This window comes from Anolis carolinensis, chromosome 5 (genome assembly GCF_035594765.1).
Source record: "Anolis carolinensis isolate JA03-04 chromosome 5, rAnoCar3.1.pri, whole genome shotgun sequence".
In the NCBI taxonomy this organism is placed as follows: Eukaryota; Metazoa; Chordata; class Lepidosauria; order Squamata; family Dactyloidae; genus Anolis; species Anolis carolinensis.
In genome coordinates, this window is record NC_085845.1 from 73378344 (window position 1) to 73391590 (window position 13247).

The 13247-nt window shown below is 39.7% G+C and overlaps 1 protein-coding gene across 2 annotated transcripts in view; it reads left to right on the forward strand.

Moving 5' to 3' along the window:
• Positions 1-13247, forward strand: part of dlc1 (DLC1 Rho GTPase activating protein) — a 320594-nt gene that overhangs the window by 76770 nt on the left and 230577 nt on the right. For both annotated transcript variants that reach the window (XM_016994033.2, XM_008111705.3), the window contains exons 3-4: positions 2987-3136; positions 10352-10501. In XM_016994033.2, coding sequence (XP_016849522.2) covers positions 2987-3136; positions 10352-10501 — 300 coding nt within the window. The remainder of the gene's footprint in view (positions 1-2986; positions 3137-10351; positions 10502-13247) is intronic.

Consider the following 13247-nt stretch of genomic DNA (forward strand, 5'->3'; position numbering starts at 1 on the left):
CTAGGCTTGAGCGATCCATGAAAAAAAATGTTTCTAAACTCGCTTCAAAAGTAGGGGGCGCTGGCGCTTCGTTTCTGAAACTACTTCTGAAATTTGGCCCAAAAAAGTTTCAAAACTTAAGAATATTCGGAATATTCAAAATTAATTCGTTAATGGCAGACGCGCATGCGCAGAGGCCAAAAACAGCACCCGGGGGGACTTTACAGGACTCTCCCACCCTCATTTTTTGAGCTATCTTCTTCAAACTTGGTACAGTGGTAGAAACCATTTAACACTGCTAGCTCAGAACATTTCCCTTATCCTCTGATTTTTGGCGAATTTTCATAGCTTTTATAATAAACCATTTTTTAATAATTGCAGAAATCTGTTCCTGGTTTGAAAGTCTTATTTCCTGTTTCATTGGGTTGTCTTTACTTTGAAAGTCATTGTTCTACTTCAGAAACTTTGTTTTTATGGCTGAAACTTTGTTAAATTGGTGGACAGTGTCCCAGGAAACCATAATGTGCTCCATGTCCCTTGCGCAAAGATAAAGTTCAGGCAGTGTCATAAATTTTGCCATGTTTCTATGACAGAACCAATTAGGAAAAGGCATATATCACCCAGGAACAGAAATCATAGCACACTATCAAATCATTCCTGACAGATGGCCATCAGCCTCTGAATAAGGAAATCAGTTCCTGGTTTGAAAGTGCTATTTCCTGTTTCATTAGCTTATCTGGGGCTGAGAGTGTGTGACTTGCCCAAGTGGGTGGCTGAGTGGGGAATCAAGCCACAATAGGAGTCCAAAACCAAACCTCTCCCTCCCTCCCTCTCCCTCTCCCTCTCTAAACTTCTCATACCTTCCAAGAATTCACATACCGTATGAAAGTTTGGTCAAGATGGTCAGAGGAGGGCAACTAAAATGATCTAGGGTCTGGAGAACAAGCCCTATGAGAAGTGGTTTAAAGAACTGGACATGTTTAGCCTGAAGAAGAGAAGGCTGAGAGGAGACATGATGTATAAATACGTGAGGGGAAGTCATAGGGAGGAGGGAGCAAGCTTGTTTTCTGCTGCCCTGGAGACTAGGAACAATGGCTTCAAACTACAGGAAAGGAGATTCCACCTGAACATTAGGAAGAACTTCCTCACTGTGAGAGCTGTTTGGCAGTGGAACTCTCTCCTCTGGAGTGTGGTGGAGGCTCCTCCTTTGGAGGCTTTTAAGCAGAGGATGGATGGCCATCTGTTGGGGGTGCTTTGAATGTGATTTCCTGCTTCTTGGCAGAATGGGGTTGGACTGGATGGCCCACGAGGTCTCTTCCAACTCTACTGTTCAATGACTCTATGATGCTAAGTGAGGACAAAAGGGGGTGGGAAATGTTAAGAGGAGAGAGGGCCTGGGACACCTGGGAATTGTAGTTTTAAAGCGGGCATAGTACTATTGGAGAAAAGTCTGCTTCGGCCCAATGCTTTTATAAATGGTCAAAATTCAGAGGCTTCATTCTCCTGCTTTTTGAAAGCTATTGGGATGAAATTTGCCAGAATGGAAGCAAAAATTAACCACTCTTTGCCTATCAAGTTTCATAATGTTTGACCCATCCACTGATTTTTGGGGAATTTTGAAACAACATTTTTTTAAAATGCTAGCAGAACGATGGCCACGCCTCTCCCTCCCTCTTCCTTCCACTCTGATTGGCTGAGAGGCATGCCAACATGGCTTCTCCTCTCAGAGGAGCTACAGCTACATCTTCTGCAGACTCCATTGTAAACACTGCACAACAAATTTTGTGTAAATGTCTAAAACTGCCATGTTCAGAAAACTTTTACTGTTGCCAATTTTTTGAGACCCCAACATTGAGCTAAGGGGACCCCATTTGGGGTCAGGTTAAGAAGCAGTGATTTAGGCTAACCACCCATTTCCTCCTTTGGTGAGTATTTTGGGTTTCTTTGATGCAAAAAATATTCTTATATCATGAGTGGGTAGTTGTGTCTTTCACTCTATAAGTTACATCAGCCCTAGAGCCAATGGCAAGAGGACACAACTATCTACTACAGGTTTATGTAGTATCCACACACCTTCTACAAATTTACCCCATTCTCTATATCAGTGGTTCTCAACCTGTGAGTCCCCAGGTGTTTTGGCTTACAACTCCCAGAAATCCCAGCCAGTTTACCAGCTGTCAGGATTTCTGGCAGTTGAAGGCAAAAACATCTGGGGACCAACAGCTTGAGAACCATTGCTCTATATCAACATGGACTGTTTTGATATCTGTGCCTTATAGTGGCTCGTTTAAGATGAGAGATTGGGGAAAACAGTGTGGTCATTTCTACTGCCTGTTGCAGATTTGGCAGCATTCCTAAAAAAAAAATGGTCTCAATGAACCCCTTCCTTGGATGACCCACCTATTGGTGATGCTGCATTTGGTACAGTCTGTGCCACCTCCCTAAAACAAGCAGTTTATCATCCTTCCCTTTACTTCTCTCATTAATCAAAAAAGGTAGCCAATAGACTGCAAAGAAGGGAACTGCAGGGTCAGGAGATTCCAGGGATTGACAATGGACCCCCTGCTTGAATGTGAACCTTGACAGATGCCCGGTGATGCCAGCCCTTGTTGCCAGCTCTATCCTTATTAGGTCTCAGCTAAAGATGCAACAAACTAATCTGTGCACAGCTCAGTACACACAAACGCAGAACAGCACAAGTAGGGAGCCTCATTCTAATGTATTTCTATCAAATAGTCCTTTCTATGTACCAAGTTCTTGTGCAGAGATGTGTTTTTAAGATGCATATAAAGTGCTTCTCGGTCAGCAAGTCAAGCCTTTGCCCTGAACGGCCCATTGATGAGAAACTACACTGTGGTGTTTTTCCTCCCCCCTCCTTTTTACCCTAAAATGTGTGTTTGCTGCCTATTATTCAATGCTGTTTTGTTAAATTAGGGAACAGAGAGTGTTTTATTCTTTCCCAGAAGTGCCCTTTCAGATTTCTGTAATTGCGTGTTCTAATCCCCAGGAAACCAGGGAAGATCGGGATCAGTCACGATTGGACTCCATGGTACTGCTCATTTTGAAACTGGACCAGCTGGATCAAGATATCGAGAATGCCCTCACTGTAGGGTCCTTGCCATCCAGCACGCTGGAACAAACACAGAAACCCGTACCTGTGAGCATACTTGTTTACTCATCTTTTATTTAGTTCTGTCTTTATTTACCTATTTCACTCTATTCTCTTTCCCTTTCTCTCTCTCTCTCCCTCTCTCTCTCTCTCTCTCTCTCAATTGCAGTGTACTTAAGTATTATGTTTTAAAAATTAAGAGGCATATTTCTCATTCTGATTACTAAACATACCCATTTGTTTCTTCTTGGTCTTTCTCCAAAAGGGGAGATTTATGAAACTGTTAGACCAGGGGTCCCCAAACTAAGGCCCGGGGGCCGGATGCGGCCCTCCGAGGTCATTTACCTGGCCCCCGCCCTCAGTTTTATAATATAATATATTGTATGTACATATAATATTGATAATAATATTATAATGTAATACAATATAACACTAATAGTATTCCCATATAATAATATTAATTATATATTCTATATTACATATAATATTAGTAATAATATTACACTATAGTGGTATAGTTCAATATAGTAATATATAATGCTAATATTGTGCTATGCTAATAATATAATATATTGGATGTACATATAATTTGTAAGCCACTCTGAGTCCCCTTTGGGGTGAGAAGGGTGTGATACAAATGTAGTAAATTAATGCAGTAAATAAATACATAATAAATAAATACATTTTAGACTTAGGCTCTCCCAAAGTCTGAAATGACTTGGAGGCACACAACAACAACAATCCTAATTAACTTGACTATCTCATTGGCCAGAAGCAGGAGCACACTTCCCATTGAAATCCTGATAAATGTACGTTGGTTAAAATTGTTTTTATTTTTAAATATTGCATTGTTCTTTCGTTGTTGTTGTTGTTGTTGTTTTTGCACTACAAATAAGACATGTGCAGTGTGCATCGGAATTTGTTTGTATTTTTTTTTCAAATGATAATCCGGCCCCTCAACAGTCAGAAGGATTGTGGACCGGCCCTCGGATTAAAAAGTTTGAGGACCCCTGTGTTAGACCAAAATATGTGAAAGGTACAATATTTAGGGGCTATCAGACTGTTTCCAAAGTTTTTCTGTTCTTAACGGAGGGCAGATGGATAAGGCTGAATGCACCTGGTAGTGAATTTGAAAGGGAGAGTGCCAAAATGTGGTACAGTAGAGTCTCACTTATCCAACACTCGCTTATCCAACATTCTGGATTATCCAACGCATTTTTGTAGTCAATGTTTTAAATACATCATGATATTTTGGTGCTAAAATTGTAAATACAGTAATTACTACATAGCATTACTGCATATTGAACTACTTTTTCTGTCCAATTTGTTGTATAACATGGTGTTTTGGTGCTTAATTTGTAAAATCATAACCTAATTTGATGTTTAATAGGCTTTTCCTTAATGCCTCCTTATTATCCAACATATTCGCTTATCCAACATTCTGCCGGCCTGTTTATGTTGGATAAGTGAGACTCTACTGTATCTATCTTGATTTCGTTCCACTTTTCAAGAAAACCCAGCACCTCGTTTATGGAGCCATTTATAAGAAGTTTAGAAAACTTCACTTTGTTACAATAATAGTCATGGTATACCAAATTATTTGTAATTTAAAATAAGGATTAAATGTTCTGTTATGGGAAGGGATGAGGCAAATCACTATTTCTGAAATACCTCGTTCGTTTTAAAAGTTGTTTTGAAATTAACAGCAGATTAGTTATATAGCATTTTTAAGGGTTATATAGCACCCTCCCAACTTTTGAAGATGTTTCAATTTTTATGCATCAGAGTTGGGAAGTTTTTCCTTTGATATGTCATTAGGCTAAAATCCATAGCATTCCTCCCAATTAGTTATATCAGGCCTCGTGGAAGTTGTTATTCAACAACAATTCCCATCATATGAGTTTTTTTTAAAAAAAAATCTTTGTTTTGCAGTAAAAAGCTCATCTCATCTGTGGGCATCACATTCACAGAAGTGAGCAATTGCCTGTTTAAGTTCTGTCCCTGCATATAAATTCCTTAGAGGACATCTTTAATTTATATTCTTTTAGACAGAGAGAAGTTGTTTCAGTGGAAAAGCTTAGCTTAACACTGGGCTTAGGAGCTTCTGGTGGCGCAAGGGGTTAAACCCTTGTGCTGGCAGGACTGCAGACCAAACGGTCAGTGGTTTGAATCCGGGAGGTAGGGTGAGCTCCCTTCTGTCAGCTCCAGCTTCCCATATGGGAAGCCTCCCACAAGATGGTAAAACATCCTGGCATCCCCTGGGCAACATCCTTGCAGACGGCCAAATATCTCACACCCTAAATGACTTGCAGTTTCTCAAGTCACTCCTGACACACACAAAAATAACCACTGGGCTTTATATTAAGCAGTGAGATAAGAGGTAACCTACTTGCTATGCCTTATCAGAATGGGTGGTCTCTCAATATCATCTGCTGGCAGGCATTAAATTTACCCGCAAAATGATGCTCATCTTTCCACTATGCCAGGGAGAAAGTGTTAGGAGCAACTGAAGTGGGAGTCCCAATATGGTATCTGCCAGTTACCGGTGCTTCCTAAAAAGCCTTCAGCACATTTGTTGCCTTTATAAACAGACACCGAATCACAAAACACAGTGTAAAAATCCAGGAACATCCCTGTGAATTGACGCCCTTGATGCATGTTATTGCTGTTAACCGTACAACCACACTGTTTAAGGGCCTTTTTCTCCACATCTGAATAGGTGGGGTGAAAATATATTGGTTTTCACTCTAGATTGTAAGCAATATGTGGTATCTGTAAAGTGTTCCTGGAAAAGGGGAGTGCAAAAGCAAAATAACAGCCATCCCCTCCTTTTCCTGTGCTTATATTATTTGTATATCAAGTAGCATTTATATATTGGGTTAATAGATTTCAAAGCTTGTCCCTGAGTCTCTATTCCAGTGGTTCTCAACCTGTAGGTCCCCAGATGTTTTGACCTTCAACTCCCAGAAATCCTAACAGCTGATAAACTGAATGGGATTTCTGGGAGTTGTAGGCCAAAGCACTTTGGGACCCACAAGTTGAGAATCACTGCTCTAATTCTTAGTTGGAGGGGGGGGGGGAATATCAGGGACCGGGTGCATTTTCCTCTTTTTCTAGGCTTCATGTTTTTTGTTTGGATGTTGTCCTCTGTGGTCAATCATTAATGTCTCATGCTTAATGACATAACCGGGGGTTTCCCCCATAAAATCAGCCTGAGCTTGTGACATTACAAAGGCACATCTCTATGTCTTGGGTTATAGCAGCATGTATAAAATGTTGACTAATGTTATTGGTCCAAAGTGAAATATAAACCATGTAGATCCTTCAGATCTTGCTGGACTGAAACTCCCAGACATCCTAGGCAGCAGTGGTAATGGCGAGGAATGCTGAAAATTGTAGTCCACTATCAGCAGGGTGGACTACAATATTTTTCACTCTGATTTAAGCAAACCAGCTGTTCTTTCTAACAAACAAAAATGCAATGGCTAAATCTACTGTAGTAGCTATTAGCACAACCATATCATTTGTGTCCCTGAGGTTGAATGTACACTGGCCAGTAAATTCTGGACATGTCCAGAGCAGAACACCTCTCCAAGCCCATGGCAGTGGAGGAATCGTGTCTACATAGCCCAGCTGGGCTGAAACCACATTGGCTCCACTGGACTATCACTTCACTGGCTAGGAGTTCACACAAAATGCCTCAATTGTTAGGGTGGCAGCAACATCTCCTTTTCCTTCCATTGATGTGCACAGGGAAAAGGGGATGGTGTAGAGACCCATATGGACAGCAAAACAATTCAAATCAGATTCAATCTGGCCCCAAAGTTGCAGGTTTACACTGGAGTTTCAGGCAAACTTTGAAGCATTTCCAAACTTTTTCTGAAATGAAACTAAACCAGATTAATCCAGTTTAACCCAGGATACTTACTGGAAATTGGGATATATTATTAGGACAAACAGGAGATAATTCAGGCTGAGTCCAGATTATCATGTCAATTTAAATGAGCCCAAAGTCCCACCAGATTAGTTTCAAGAGGAGGCTAATTTTGGTTTGGTTTTCTTCACAGAGATACACAGTAGAGTCTCACTTATCCAAGGTAAACGGGCCAGCAGAGGCTTGGATAAGCAAATATCTTGGATAATAGGGAGGGATTAAGGAAAGGCCTATTAAACATCAAATTAGGTTATGATTTTACAAATTAAGCACCAAAACATCATGTTATACAACAAATTTGACAGAAAAAGTAGTTCAATACGCAGTAATGCTACATAGTAATTACTGTATTTACGAATTTAGCACCAAAATATCATGATATATTGAAAACATTGACTACAAAAATGGCTTGGATTATCCAGAGGCTTGGATAAGCGAGGCTTGGATTAGTGAGACTCTACTGTACTTCACCTCAGATGAGTTTAAAACCTACCCGATGCTTTCATAGTCCTTATTCAAATGGTCACACAATATCATTACAACTTTGTTCTAATAAGACAGAAATTTTAACAACACTCCCTTTCCAATATGACTTAGGCCAAAAGTGGGAACCATGCATTTCTTCAGACTTTTATAAATTGCTACACCAATGATCACTCAACATTGGTCCTGTTGGCTGGGTCAGCTAGGAAATGGAATAATGCCACTGGCTTAAAATATCTTGAATTTCAGTTCTCCAGAGACTTTGACATGTGACAATTATAATTCAGTGATTTTTAGAGCTGGATGTAATCAGAAGAGAAGGCTTGGGCTTTTCATCTTTAGATGGAAGCTATGGAGAGAAGGTCTTGTAGCTGAATCATTAGCTGAATACAGGAACAATGATGAAATGCCTGCCTGGCGCTGTCTGGGGGCATAGAGGCAGCATCCTGCTATTGAGGTTAGCAGGCTCAGGCCCCATCTACACTGACAATTCAATGTAGTTCGAAGCTAGCTTCAAACTGCAGTTGGCAGAAAGGGTGTGCAATTTGGTTAAACCTTGTGCCGTTTTCAGTGTCTAGATTTTGGTTGTGTGTCCCCTGATCTGTTTTTTGGGAATCTCCCAAATTTGGCTGAGGGAAACTCAGTTTTTTGGTTCAGCAGCCAAAAAATCTGCGACGATCCAGCCCATTGGCAGCAATGAGGAACTTACGAGTCTCTCAAGTTTCCATCGTTTTTAGGGCATCAGTCTTAAGAAACCACTGTTTCTGGGATCGTTTCTCCTCATAACCTTCAATAAGACCTGGGTTTAAGGTATCAGGCTTAAGAAACCATAGTTTCTGGCATCCTTTCCATGAATCTACTTCAGCTAGCCCTGGGTTAAGGCATCAGATTTAAGAAACCACTGTTTCTGGTATCCTTTCTTTTAATCTCTTTCAGCTAGCCCTGGGTTAAGGCATCAGGTTTAAGAAACCACTTTTTCTGAGATCCTTTCCTCTAATATCCTTCAACTAGGCCAGGGAGACGCAAGGGAGTCAGGCTATCCCTTCCCTTCAGTAAACTACCTCAATATTTAAACAAACACCCCCAATGCCCTTTCACAGCCCATAAATCAATTTGCCAAAAGAAAAGATTGCAATTGAGTCCAAAACAAGATCCTAAGAGCAGTGAGAGCACTGAGATGACAGTGAGCATGTGAGCAGCTTTCTTCTTCTGATTGGCTCAGGCAGGTAGCAGGCCTCACAGGGAAAACCATGCACGCACGGCTGCCTCCCCACGTGTAGCCAAAAGAAACTGGCCAAGATAGCTGGAGCCCATTTTGAAATATGGATCTGTGCGTGTCCCTAGTTGGCAGACAACAAACTCTTACAAAAGTACATGAAACCAAGTCCTTAATATGCATCAGTGCTCTGTGGTATAAGTAATCACTATTCAGGTCTCAAACTGGTTCCAGGTTTCCTATGTACTCACTTGCATAAATAAAACTGCTTTCTTCAATCCCAGTTTTAACCTGCATTAAATGATCAGTGTAGGTGGTATCTTAGTAATTGATCCAACCTTTTTTTATAGAAAAAATAGAAGTTGACCATACATATGCTGGAGGACCTACAAATGCCCCAGAGTAGTCTCTCTAGGAATGTCTAGGTTCTACACCATGATCCTAGTGTTTCATCGAGAGAACATACTAATTCAATCTGCAAAAATTCAACCCACAAATGTGGAAGGGTGACTATAGGAAAAAAAATTCCTGTTTCAAATGAACAGTTCATTAGTTACTAATAGCTAGACTGCCAATAAGAATATTACATAGAGGTCATAATCTGTATCCCAACAGTGAGGTCAACACACTTGGAGAACATAGAAGAGGACCTTCTCTGCTATCTTGCCTCATTGAGGAACAGCTTCCTCTTAGAAGCCTTATCTGCACTACCAAGATAGTTTTGTTAATGTCCTTTGAGACCTAAGGGATTTCATAGAAAGCTGCCCATATGCATGGTTTTAAATTGTCTCAGATGATTTATGCTGCTTTTAAACAATCTTGTTTAAGCTTGCCAAATTGTTTAATATGCTTTTAGCCTGTTTAAATTGGTTTTTACAGTTTTAAATTGCTGCCATTGATTTTGTGGTACGTAACCCAGAGATCTTTCAAAACAGGGCCAGATATAAATATTTTAGTTAATAAATATCAATGACTAAACAAATGCATTAACCCTTTTCGACAAACTTTGCTATCTCTACATTTAGACCAGGCCACTATAATCTGGACCCTTCAGATGTAGACAATGTTGTTCTGGGAAATCTAAAAATTGGAAAGAACCAATTTGAAGATGATGGTTTCAGTCCTTTTCACATTTATATATACCTCCTCTCTGTATTTGTCAGGGGAGCTGAGTTCATTGTGCACAATTGTGGACTGAACCTTGTCCTTTCCTGAAAAAGACAACAAAGGACTCTGATACATGGATGTTATCAAGAACTTTCAACTGCATGAGCTTCCAGATAAAGAAGTCACTCCAGCTGCATCATGATTTGCAAATTTTAGCAAAAGTTTCAGATGTTTCCAGAGACAAAAGGTGGAGATGGAATCAAAATTCCACATACCAGGATATGAGTCTCCTGAAAATGAAATAAAACTGAATATTTCTTTCTGAATGTAAAGGCAGTGATTTATGGCATACATCCCAGTGTCATAAGAGCAGTTATTAGACACTTTTCATTTGGACAATAAGATCATATGGGAGAAAAGAATGGAGGAAATAGTACACTTCTTAAGGTGATGCATGTTTTGATGTGTAGCCATTTAAAGAGTATGTGCATCTACTAAAACAATTGTCATTATTTTTTAAAAGGATCTGGGATTATGTACAGAAAGTGGAATAGACATTGCTGCACTGAGCCATCTGCAAACAAACATACAGCCACCTCTTCCTCCTCCCCATGGTATTGATCAAACATTTCCCATTCCAATGGCTGGATCTGGAGCTAAACCAAAGGCTGGGGTGAGTTAACAAACTTTACATGTAACTCTGATTTCATGCTCATAAAATAGTAATGAAACAGTAGCAAGCTCTATTGTACACAGAAATAGAGATTACAGACAATATCTTGCAACTTGCATTGTATTTTCTTCCTTAAGGGAATACATGCTGAGAATGCTCCCAGGAAATGATGTTGCTGTGAAAAGCTAGAAATGCTTTGTGTACTTCTAATGGTTGTGTTGTTGTTGTGTGCCTTCAAGTCATTGCTGACCAGAGCCGGTCCAACAATAAGGCGAATTAAGCGGTCGCTTGGGGCGCAAAACATATGGGGGCGCAGTCGAGACTTCTTTTTCTGTTAATTTCTTGTAAAGCATGATGTTTTGGTGCTTAATTTGTAAAATCTTAATGTAATTTGATGTTTAATAGGCTTTTCCTTAATCCCTCCTTATTATCCAACATTTTCACTTATCCAACGCTTTTATTTTTCAGTTATTGGTTTGGGGGGGGGCGCCAAAATTCTGTTCGCCTACACTTGAAAATTACCTAGGGCCGGCTCTGTTGCTGACATATGGAGACCCTAATGCAAACCTATCAGAAGAAGATGTCTTTGCCTCCCTCTGGCTGAATATGTGTAACTTGTCTAAGGTCACTCAGTGAGTTTCTAGGACTGACCAGGGATTTGAACATTGGTCCTAAGAGGTGTAGTCCATCACTCCAACTACTACACCACATTAGATCTCCAGTGGTTGTGTAATAGAGGACACTTCAGTAAATGTTGCTTGTCATACATCCAAGACACAAGTATCATCTGTCAAAAATTGCTGGCACCTCACCAAATTACAAATCTCAGGATTCTAGAGCATTGAGCCATGGCAATTAAAGTGATGTCAAACTGCATTTCATTCCAAAGTGTAGATGCAACTTCAGAGCCAAGCCATATATAATGTGGCCATCTTTATTGTGTCTGACAAGAACCCAGAGTTACAGAATATAGATTATGTGACCAAATATTTTTGCTTTTCTCTTTCTTTGGCCTTGACTGTTATTTTAAATCTGCTAGTTTCTGTTTAAATCTGATTACAAAAATTTCCCAGAATTATTAAAACTACATATCTCCATTGTTCCTATTCCTGGAATATGAATTATGGATTGATAGCTTTTATCTCTAAATGCAGCATAGGTGAAAAGAAAATGTTCATGCTTCTCTTGTTTGCATGGATAAGTAAACAACAACAATTATGTGTGATGCATGTGCATAGTGATTTTGTCTTTGGACTGTAAAATTAAACACCAATCGTGTTTCATATCATTGTTTCTTGAATGTTCATTTCTGAAATGCAATGTTGTGTGTTATTGTATTATTAGCTGAAGTATATGGTCATTTTTTGCTATACAAAATCAGTAGAGCACCTTCAACCCAGTCATCTTTTTCTTGCTTCCCAGTGTTTTTTTCTTTATGTCAGATTTTCCTTCTCTATTCAGAGCCAGCTTCACCAGCGTCTGAAAACTTTGTGTCTCCTCACCATGTTCTATATCTCTTCTCTCCTCAATTCCTTTTTTCCCTCCTTTGTCTTTATCTCCATTTTGTAATTTCCAGCAGTCATATCTAGTCTTTCTAGACAGTAGGGATCACTCATTCAATATCAGTTTCCCTTTCTGGATTGCCATCTTCTGGTTCCCAAAATCCAGAAAGCTGGGTAACTCAATCTTAAAATCTGTGATATTACAAAAGGCCAGAAATGAAGAAATCGGGACTATCAAGGACAGTTTTATTAACCTGGTTCTATTCCATTTGAAATGAGATACAAGCTTATGTACCAAGCCTCAAGGCTCCCAAGTGATAACTAGTGGCAGACACAATATCATACTGCTTGCTACAGCAAAAACAATTAGTTTAAAAAATAATCCATTTTAAAAATAACCCTGAGAGGTATGCCCTCAGGATCCTTTTTAGTGTGAATGCCTAGTTTTGGTTTCAATCTCAGAAGCACATACTTGTATTACTATCATTATACATAATAATATTTTCATAATAATACAGAAGATTCATGTAATGTATGGCTATGCTTGTATTTAATGTATTTATATAACTGTTTGTTTGTTTGTTTGTTTGTTTAAAACATTTCTATTCCACCCTTCTCTCCCTGAAAGGGACTCAGAGTGGAGCACAATGGCAAGCACTCCATGTCGGGACATAAAATAATGATAAATATACATAAATATTAAAATCAGTTATATTTAATTTAAAATCAGCTGTTTAAACCAACACTCCTTTCTGCTGGATGTTCACTTTGAACTTTAGTATTCTGCTATTCTTCCTAGTTTCAGCAGTGTTGATGCACACTGTTCATTCAGATGATATACTAGAGCAGGGGTTCTCAAACTGTGCTCCGGGAAACCCTTGGGGCTCCATGAAAGGTGCTCAGAGGCTCCACAGACACTCCACCTTCTCTGAGGTTTCTGCTATTATTATAATCAAAGCCCTATATGCTTCAGGTCCAATCTATCTTCGAGACTAAATATCCTTCTATGAACTGACACGGACATTGAGATCTGTTGGGGAGGCCCTTCTCTCCGTTCCACCACCATCTCAGATACGGTTGGTGGGGATGAGAGAGAGAGCCTTCTCGGTGGTGGCCTCCTTAGAGAGATCAGGCTAGCCCCTTCACTTCAAGCCTTCCATTCCAGCTTAAAAACATGGCTTTTTAATTAAACCTTTGATCTCACATAAGTTTTTAAGAATTAGTCCAAGGACTTACTGTGGACA